This window comes from Nerophis ophidion, linkage group LG07 (genome assembly GCF_033978795.1).
Source record: "Nerophis ophidion isolate RoL-2023_Sa linkage group LG07, RoL_Noph_v1.0, whole genome shotgun sequence".
Lineage (NCBI taxonomy): Eukaryota > Metazoa > Chordata > Actinopteri > Syngnathiformes > Syngnathidae > Nerophis > Nerophis ophidion.
Window position 1 is genome coordinate 7,774,944 of NC_084617.1, and position 10,661 is coordinate 7,785,604.

Below are 10,661 nucleotides of genomic sequence, written 5' to 3' on the forward strand. Positions count from 1 at the left end.
TTGAATGGGGTTGTGCTGAAAATGTTAATTTTCCTGAAGGAAGTCTCCTGAAGGAATAAATAAAGTACTATCTATCTATCTATGATGGACTGATGCAAAGTGGAATGGTGTTCTGTGGTCTGACTGGTCCACATTTCAAATTATGTTTGGAAACTGTGGACGTGTTGTCCTCCGGAACAAAGAGGAAAAGAACCTTCCGGATTGTTATAGGCGGAAAGTTGAAAAGCCAGCATCTGTGATGGTATGGGGGTGCATTAGTGCCCAAGGCATGGGTAACTTACACATCTGTGAAGGCACCATTAATGCTGAAAGGTCCATACAGGTTTTGGAGCAACATATGTTGTCATCCAAGCAACGTTATCATGGACGCCCCTGCTTATTTCAGCAACACAATGCCAAGCCACGTGTTACAACAGCGAGGCTTCATAAAAAAAGAGTACGTCATCTTTTCCCCCCGATATGTCCTCCTTTGCAGGGCTGTCCGGGCGGGGTTTCTTAAATGCCTCAAATGTCCGGCATTTTGAGTCAATGCACGTCCAGGGTAGAGAAGGGGTTAAAAACAAAACAAATTGTGAAGGTGTGCACACGCAGCAGCATTCGTGAGGGAGGGGGTTGATTGGCATACTTGCCAACCCTCCCGATTTTCCCGTGGAGTCTCTAGAAATTCAGTGCACCTCCCGAAAATCTCCCGGGGCAACCATTCTCCCGAGTTTCTCCCACACCAAAAAAGAACGACAAACACATTTTCGGGAGAACATCCGCAACGTAACACAATGGAATAAATACCCAGAACCCCTTGCAGCACTAACAACTCCGGGCTACAATATACACCCCCGCTACCATCAAACCCCGCACCCCCAACCCTGTAAGAGTTAGTGCTGAAAGGGCTTCTGGGTATTTGTTCTATTGTGTTTATGTTGTGTTATGGTGCAGATATTCTCCTGAAATGTGTTTGTCATTCTTGTTTGGTGTGGGTTCACAGTGTGGCGCATATTTGTAACAGTGTTAAAGTTGTTTAAACGGCCCACCCTCAGTGTGACCTGTATGGCTGTTGACCAAGTACGCCCTGATTGACAATCAATTCCCGAACTCCCTCTCTCGCTCTCTCTGTCACTGCCCCTCCTTCACAGTTTTTGTTTTTAACCCTTCTCAACCCTCTACAAACATTGAAAATGACACAAAACGCCAGACATTTGAGGCATTTAAGAAACTCCACCCGGACAGCCCGGACAGTCCTGCAAAAGAGGACGTATATACTGACCATATATGGTCAGTCTAAGCTAGCTGAATTCTGATTGGATAAAAACTCTACAAGCTAAAAACACTGGAAGGAGCATATTAGGACATGAAGACAATATGAATACTTCTAGATATTTAGGGAAAGTACATTTAAAAAAATGACTTTTATCTTTAGTTATGATCATAATTTCCGGTTATGTTAAGTGCTGTATTTAGATATATTTCGACATACCAGGAAGTGGTATGTAATGGTGTACTGAGGCTAGTCAAAATCATTAAATTATATATAAAAAAAAAAATCATAACTTTTTTATGTTTTGTTATTCTTAAAACCAGGGGTCACCAACTCGGGGCCCGCGGGCACCAGGTAGCCCGTAAGGACCAGATCAGTCGCCCGCTGGCCTGTTCTAAAAATAGCTCAAATAGCAGCACTTACCAGTGAGCTGCCTCTATTTTTTACATTTTATTTATTTACTATCAAGCTGGTCTCGCTTTGCTGGACATTTTTTTAATTCTAAGAGAGACAAAACTCAAATAGAATTTGAAAATCCAGGAAAATATTTTAAAGACTTGGTCTTCACTTGTTTAAATACATTTATTTAATTTTTTACTTTGTCTTTCTGAAAGTTATAAGAAGCAATTTTAGACAAAAAATACAACCTTGAAAATGATTTTAGGATTTTTAAACACATATACCTTTTTACCTTTTAAATTCCTTCCTCTTCTTTCCTGACAATTTAAATCAATGTTCAAGTAAATTTATATTTTTATTGTAAAGAATAATAAATACATTTTAATTTAATTCTTCATTTTAGCTTCTGTTTTTTCAACGAAAAATATTTGCGAAATATTTCTTCAAACTTAGTATGATTAAAATTCCCCAAAAATTATTCTGGCAAATCTAGAAAATCTTTAGAATCAAATTTAAATCTTATTTCCAATTATTTAGAATTTCTTTAAAAAAAAAAATTCTGGAAAATCTAGAAGAAATAATGATTTGTCTTTGTTAGAAATATAGCTTGGTCCAATTTGTTATATATTTTAACAACATGCAGATTGGATTTTAACCTATTTAAAACATGTCATCAAAATTCTAAAATTAACCTTAATCTAGTGTGTGAATGTGAGTGTGAATGTTGTCTGTCTATCTGTGTTGGCCCTGCGATGACGGGGCGACTTGTCCAGGGTGTACCCCGCCTTCCGCCCGAATGTAGCTGAGATAGGCGCCAGCGCCCCCCGTGACACCAAAAGGGACTAAGCGGTAGAAAATGGAACCTTAATCAGGAAAAAAATACTAATGATGTTCCATAAATTTTTTTTTTTTGCAAAAAGATTACAATTAGCTAGTTTTTCTTTTCCTTTTTTCGGGTGAATTTTGAATTTAAAGAGTCGAAATTGAAGATAAACTATGTTTCAAAATTTAATTTTCATTTTTTTCCTGTTTTATCCTCTTTTAAACCGTTCAATTAAATGTTTTTTTTCATCATTAATTCTCTACAAAAAAAACTTCCGTAAAAGGAAAAAAAATATATACAACAGAATGACAGACAGAAATACCCTTTTATATATATATATAGATTTATTTATTAAAGGTAAATTGAACAAAATTACTAAATTAAGTTTCAATATATATTTTTTTGTACATTCTTTTCAAACGTCGAGTCCCACTTTTAAACTTGTGACGAATCAGCGGGGGAGGAACACGACCCCGCTCTCGACTCATTTACTCAGTCAGGTGAGGAGACGCAAACAGGACGCAGCTGCGGCGACTTTCTCTCCGCACCAAAGCTCCACAAAAGCGGCGTTTTTCCTGCGCCTCCTCCTCCATTTTCCTTCACATTTTCGGCGACTTTGGTGAGGTGATGTCGGCCATCCAGGCGCTGGAGCGGTGGTGCAGGTGTGCGTGTGAGGACTACAGAGACGTCAGCATCAGCAACATGACGTCATCCTTCCGGAGCGGACTGGCCTTCTGTGCCCTGATCCACAGACACAGACCTGACCTCATGTGAGTCCTGCACAACTTTTGTTTTTATTCAAACAAATAATGGATGAGAAAATAAGTATTCTCATGTAAGTTCTGCTAAACTTTTTTTTTTTTTTTTTAATTCAACACCAATGCTGATAAATTTTGTTTATGTTTTGTTTGTGTTCAGAGATTATGAGTCTCTTCGCAAGGAGGACGTGTTTGACAACAACAAGCTGGTGAGACAACTTATTGTTCCATTTTAAACAAGTCTGACGAAAGAAAAAGTGTAATTATTTTTAAAACCTCTTCTCACTCCGGCACTTACCAAAGGCATGCAGTAAAAATTTGAGTGTGATGTAAGCTTGGAGCTTAAATCCTACTGAATAGCTCTTAATCTTCTTCCCTTTATGCGATTTCAAATTACCGGTATTGAAATCAGCCTCCTCCATTTTGAAAATGACGACAGGGGAAGTGTCACTCGTGACGTCACCAGTTTGACTCGGCGTTAATTCGAAGCAGGCGCATACTATATGCCCTGCGGCAATTCAAGGAAATACGGTAATTCTTATATAGGTGTTATAATGAAGGCAACGCATGATGTGTCTATATTAGCCTACTATCAAAATGACTTTAAAAGTCTTATATAAGTGTTATAATGAAGGCAACACATGACGTAAGTGTCTATATTAGCCTACTATCAAAATTACTTTAAAAATCTTATAAGTGTTATAATGAAAGCAACACATGATGTAAGTGTCTATATTAGCCTACTATCAAAATGACTTTTAAAGTCTTATATAAGTGTCATAATGAAGGCAACACGTGATGTAAGTGTCTATATTAGCCTACTATCAAAATTACTTTAAAACCTTATAAGTGTTATAATGAAGGCAACACATGATGTGTTTATATTAGCTATATTAGCCTACTATCAAAATGACTTTAAAAGTCTTGTATAAGTGTTATAATGAAAGCAACATATGATGTAAGTGTCTATATTAGCCTACTATCAAAATAACTTTAAAAGTCTTGTATAAGTGTTATAATGAAGGCAACACATGATGTAAGTGTCTATATTAGCCTACTATCAAAATGACTTTAAAAGTCTTATAAGTGTTATAATGAAAGCAACACATGATGTAAGTGTCTATATTAGCCTACTATCAAAATTACTTTTAAAGTCTTATAAGTTTTATAATGAAGGCAACACATGATGTAAGTGTCTATATTAGCCTACTATCAAAATGACTTCAAAAGTCTTATATAAGCGTTATAATGAAAGCAACACATGATGTAAGTGTCTATATTTGCTATATTAGCCTACTATCAAAATGACTTTAAAAGTCTTATAAGTGTTATAATGAAGGCAACACATGATGTAAGTGTCTATATTAGCCTACTATCAAAATGACTTTAAAAGCCGTATATAAGTGTTATAATGAAGGCAACGCATGATGTAAGTGTCTATATTTGCTATATTAGCCTACTATCAAAATGACTTTAAAAGTCTTATAAGTGTTATAATGAAGGCAACACATGATGTAAGTGTCTATATTAGCCTACTATCAAAATGACTTTAAAAGCCGTATATAAGTGTTATAATGAAGGCAACGCATGATGTAAGTGTCTATATTAGCCTACTATCAAAATGACTTTAAAAGCCGTATATAAGTGTTATAATGAAGGCAACGCATGATGTAAGTGTCTATATTAGCCTACTATCAAAATGACTTTAAAAGTCTTGTATAAGTGTTATAATGAAGGCAACACATGATGTAAGTGTCTATATTAGCTTACTATCAAAATGACTTTAAAAGTCTTGTATAAGTATTATAATGAAGGCAACACATGATGTAAGTGTTTATATTAGCCTACTATCAAAATGACTTTAAAAGTCTTGTATAAGTGTTATAATGAAATCAACACGTGATGTAAGTGTCTATATTAGCCTACTATCAAAATGACTTTAAAAGTCTTGTATAAGTGTTATAATGAAGGCAACACATGATGTAAGTGTCTATATTAGCTTACTATCAAAATGACTTTAAAAGTCTTGTATAAGTATTATAATGAAGGCAACACATGATGTAAGTGTTTATATTAGCCTACTATCAAAATGACTTTAAAAGTCTTGTATAAGTGTTATAATGAAATCAACACGTGATGTAAGTGTCTATATTAGCCTACTATCAAAATTACTTTAAAAGCCTTGTATAAGTGTTATAATGAAGCCAACACGTGATGTAAGTGTCTATATTAGCCTACTATCAAAATGACTTTAAAAGTCTTATATAAGTGTTATAATGAAAGTAACACATGATGTAAGTGTCTATATTAGCCTACTATCAAAATGACTTCAAAAGTCTTATATAAGCGTTATAATGAAAGCAACACATGATGTAAGTGTCTATATTTGCTATATTAGCCTACTATCAAAATGACTTTAAAAGTCTTATAAGTGTTATAATGAAGGCAACACATGATGTAAGTGTCTATATTAGCCTACTATCAAAATGACTTTAAAAGCCGTATATAAGTGTTATAATGAAGGCAACGCATGATGTAAGTGTCTATATTAGCCTACTATCAAAATGACTTTAAAAGTCTTGTATAAGTGTTATAATGAAGGCAACACATGATGTAAGTGTCTATATTAGCCTACTATCAAAATGACTTTAAAAGCCGTATATAAGTGTTATAATGAAGGCAACGCATGATGTAAGTGTCTATATTAGCTTACTATCAAAATGACTTTAAAAGTCTTGTATAAGTATTATAATGAAGGCAACACATGATGTAAGTGTTTATATTAGCCTACTATCAAAATGACTTTAAAAGTCTTGTATAAGTGTTATAATGAAATCAACACGTGATGTAAGTGTCTATATTAGCCTACTATCAAAATTACTTTAAAAGCCTTGTATAAGTGTTATAATGAAGCCAACACGTGATGTAAGTGTCTATATTAGCCTACTATCAAAATGACTTTAAAAGTCTTAACTAAGTGTTATAATGAAGGCAACACATGATGTAAGTGTCTATATTAGCCTACTATCAAAATGACTTTAAAAGCCGTATATAAGTGTTATAATGAAGGCAACGCATGATGTAAGTGTCTATATTAGCTTACTATCAAAATGACTTTAAAAGTCTTGTATAAGTATTATAATGAAGGCAACACATGATGTAAGTGTTTATATTAGCCTACTATCAAAATGACTTTAAAAGTCTTGTATAAGTGTTATAATGAAATCAACACGTGATGTAAGTGTCTATATTAGCCTACTATCAAAATTACTTTAAAAGCCTTGTATAAGTGTTATAATGAAGCCAACACGTGATGTAAGTGTCTATATTAGCCTACTATCAAAATGACTTTAAAAGTCTTAACTAAGTGTTATAATGAAGGCAACACATGATGTAAGTGTCTATATTAGCCTACTATCAAAATACTTTAAAAGTCTTGTATAAGTGTTATAATGAAAGTAACACATGATGTAAGTGTCTATATTAGCCTACTATCAAAATGACAACGTCTTATATAAGTGTTATAATGAAAGCAACACATGATGTAAGTTTCTATATTAGTCTACTATCAAAATGACTTTAAAAGTCTCGTATACGTGTTATAATGAAAGCAACACATGAAGTGTATATTAGCTATATTAGCCTACTATCAAAATGACTAAGTCTTATATCCATCCATCCATTTTTTACCGCTTATTCCCGGGTGGCGCTGGCGCCTATCTCAGCTACAATCTGGCGGTGACGGCAACACATGACATGTCTATATTAGCCTACTATCAAAATGACTTTTAAAGTCTTATAAGTGTCCGATTCCTAAAAATAGCAGAGGGCTGCTGTCGTATACAATATCAATATCTGTGACTTGCATTTATCAAGATGAATATACTCCTAAAAACAGCAGGTGTCTTCTGTCAAATAGAAGATCTTTGAGTTATGGTATATTCCAAAAAACAGCAAATTATTCTTGTTACTGTACACAGCCTCAGGCTAGGGGTGTCAAACTCAAGGCCCAGGGGCCAGATGTGGCCCGCCACTTTATTTTTTTTTGGCCCTCAAAAGCCTGGAAATATGAATCAATAAAGTATTGTGTGACCGACTTAAGCAGTCGTCGTGCGGGTTCAGGGGACCACCCAGGAAGGACATCTCTTTTGAGCAGGTTTGACTTCTTTATTTTTCAATAAAGATTTTCTGCAGCTTGGATCTCTCTTTCAGCTCCTCTCCGCTGCTCGCTCCTCGGTCGCTCTATCAGCTGCCGTCGTCGTCGTCCTCGTCTGCTTCTTGTTGCTCTTTGATCGCTGTTGCGGGCTCTCCTCCTCCTTCCTCCTTCTCCCCTTTTATACTCTGCGAAGAGATAAGTCAATCGTGTGCCGGTGTGTGAGCCACGCACCTTGATTAGATTGCGGCGGGTTCGCTCCCGGCACGTCCCGCCTCTCTGCTCCGCTGCATTCTCCGCCTCCTTGCCGCCATCTTGGGCAGGGCTACAGTGTGCCCTGCCCTGCCATCGGCCCGTCGGCTCCGCCTCTTCACATATTGTAAATTTTCTTACTAAATGTGTTCTTTTGTTCTAATTTGGGAGAAAAAAAATACATGTAATCGCAAATTATGTTAACTTAAATATTGATTGTAGCTGAGATAGGCGCCAGCGCCCCCCGTGACCCCGAAAGGGAATAAGCGGTAGAAAATGGATGGATGGGATGGATATTGATTGATTATGCAAAAATATATTATCAAACATTATAAACGTTTTTCTTTTACAATAAATAAATACTAATAATAATGATTTCAAAGCAAATAATCCATCAAATTGTGCAATGTAAAAGTAGAAACAGATTTCATCATAAAATTGTGAAATTTACTGTGGTTTTTACAGAATTTTTCTCAAAATTATTATTATTTTTTACTGTAATAAACTGCGGTGCCATTTTGGCATTTACAGTAATACACCGAAAAATCTACAGTTGTTTATTTGCGGTAAAAAAAAAAAAAATTGCAAAAAAAAACTGGCAGCTCAGGTGCCAAAATTTTACTGTAAAAATTAATTTTTTTAAATTTATAGTAAAGAAACAAATGTAAATTTTATCATAAAATTCTGTCAACCTTTTTTTTTTTTTTTTACCATAAAAACAGCATTACTGTTTTTCCATTCACATTTTGCGGTGAAATTATTGCAAATTATCATATTATTTTTTTACATCCATCCATCCATTTTTCTACCGCTTGTCCCTTTTGGGGTCGCGGGGGATGCTGGAGCCTATCTCAGCTGCATTCGGGCGGAAGGCGGGGTACACCCTGGACAACTCTCCACCTCATCACAGGGCCAACACAGATAGCCAATTTACATTTAAATTTTTAAAAAATCTACTAATAAAATGCATGAAAAAATGGTGTAATAATAGTATTCACTGTTAGAAGCGGCCCTCTGGGGCCAAGCAAAACTGCGATGTGGCCCTCAGTGAAAAGGACTTTGACACCCCTGGCCTAGGGGGATGTCTCAGTGTTTTTGTCTTCCCAGCGTTTTGTGTCCACCTGGTCTGGTTTTGTTACGTTTGCTGGGGACTTTTTTAATATTATTTTGAGGCTTTGTCCCATTTGGCGCCACTTCCTCTCGAGGTCGCCCTGAGTGGACTGTGAGTGACTTCTCATGGAGGTTTTCTTCTTGCAGGTCAGACACTCGGACCAAGTATTCCGAGGTTTTAGGAGTGGTGAGGATGCTCCTCGTAAAAGAAACCTGAGTTTGTCCTGGTAATGGACACCCTTGTATTTTTCATGAAGTGTCACGTTCCCTTCCAGCGGGTCTTGTTAGATAACACACAGTCGTGTGTGTCATCTTGTTAGCTCTTTATTGAGCGTGTCCTGGCTGGATGCTAAACAATGCTCCATCCTGCTTATCCTGCAAGCAGAGCACAGGAAGCACACTATTCAGTTGTTCGGACTATTTAAGGACCTCTGTTTTGTCTGACTCATGACGCATGAAAGTGGAAGCACACTATTCTCTTGTTCAGACTTTTTGAAGACATCTGTTTTGTCTGAGTTCGGGATGGCGACTTGTCCAGGGTGTACGCTGCCTTCCGCCCGTTTGTAGCTGAGCTAGGCGCCAGCGCCCCCTGTGACCCCAAAGGGAATAAGCGGTAGAAAATGGATGGATGTTTTTTCTGACTCATGACGCATGAAAGTGGAAGCACACTATTCCGTTGTTCAGACTATGCGAAGACCTCTGTTTTGTTTGAGCGCTGCGATGAGGTGGCGACTTGTCCAGGGTGTAAGGGAATAAGCGCTAGAAAATGGATGAATGTTTTGTCTGACTTATGACGCATGGAAGTGGAAGCACACTATTCCGTTGTTCAGACTATGTGAAGACCTCTGTTTTGTTTGAGCTCTGCGATGAGGTGGCGACTTGTCCAGGGTGTACGCTGCCTTCCACCCAATTGTAGCTGAGATAGGCGCCAGCGCCCCCCGCGACCCCAAAGGGAATAAGCGGTAGAAAATGGATGGATGTTTTGTCTGACTCATGACGCATGAAAGTGGAAGCACACTATTCCGTTGTTCAGACTATGTGAAGACCTCTGTTTTGTTTGAGCTCTGCGATGAGGTGGCGACTTGTCCAGGGTGTACGCTGCCTTCCACCCAATTGTAGCTGAGATAGGCGCCAGCGCCCCCCGCGACCCCAAAGGGAATAAGCGGTTGAAAATGGATGGATGTTTTGTCTGACTCATGACGCATGGAAGTGGACGCACACTATTCTGTTGTTCAGACTATTTAAAGACCTATGTTTTGTCTGAGCTATGCAATGAGGTGGCGACTTGTCCAGGGTCTACGCTGCTTTCCGCCGGATTGTAGCTGAGATAGGTGCCCGCGACCCCAAAGGTAATAAGCAGTAGAAAATTGATGAATGTTTTGTCTGACTCATGACGAATGAAAGTGGAAGCACACTATTCCGTTGTTCAGACTATGTAAGGACCTCTGTTTTGTTTGAGCTCTGCGATGAGGTGGCGACTTGTCCAGGGTGTACACTGCCTTCCACCCGATTGTAGCTGAGATAGGCGCCCGTGACCCCAAAGGTAATAAGCGGAAGAAAATGGAGGGATGTTTTGTCTGACTCATGACGCATGAAAGTGGAAGCACACTATTCCGTTGTTCAGACTATGTAAAGACCTCTGTTTTGTTTGAGCTCTGCGATGAGATGGCAACTTGTCCAGGGTGTACACTGCCTTCCGCCGGATTGTAGCTGAAATAGGGGCCAGCGACCCCCGCGACCTCAAAGGGAATAAGCGGTAGGAAATGGATGGATGTTTTGTCCGACTCATGACACATGGAAGTGGAAGCACACTATTCTGTTGTTCAGACTATTTAAAGACCTCTGTTTTGTCTGAGCTCTGCGATGAGGTGGCGACTTGTCCAGGGTGTACCCTGCCTTCCGCCCGTTTGTAGC

At 37.9% G+C, this 10,661-nt stretch overlaps 1 protein-coding gene across 1 annotated transcript in view; it reads left to right on the forward strand.

Annotated features, from left to right (window-relative positions):
• Nucleotides 1-2,943: 2,943 nt before the first annotated feature.
• micall2a (mical-like 2a) overlaps nt 2,944-10,661 on the forward strand; it is a 45,424-nt gene continuing 37,706 nt past the window's right edge. Inside the window, exons 1-2 of the mRNA XM_061905233.1 lie at nt 2,944-3,244; nt 3,393-3,441. Coding sequence (XP_061761217.1) covers nt 3,102-3,244; nt 3,393-3,441 — 192 coding nt within the window. The 5' untranslated portion in view covers nt 2,944-3,101. The remainder of the gene's footprint in view (nt 3,245-3,392; nt 3,442-10,661) is intronic.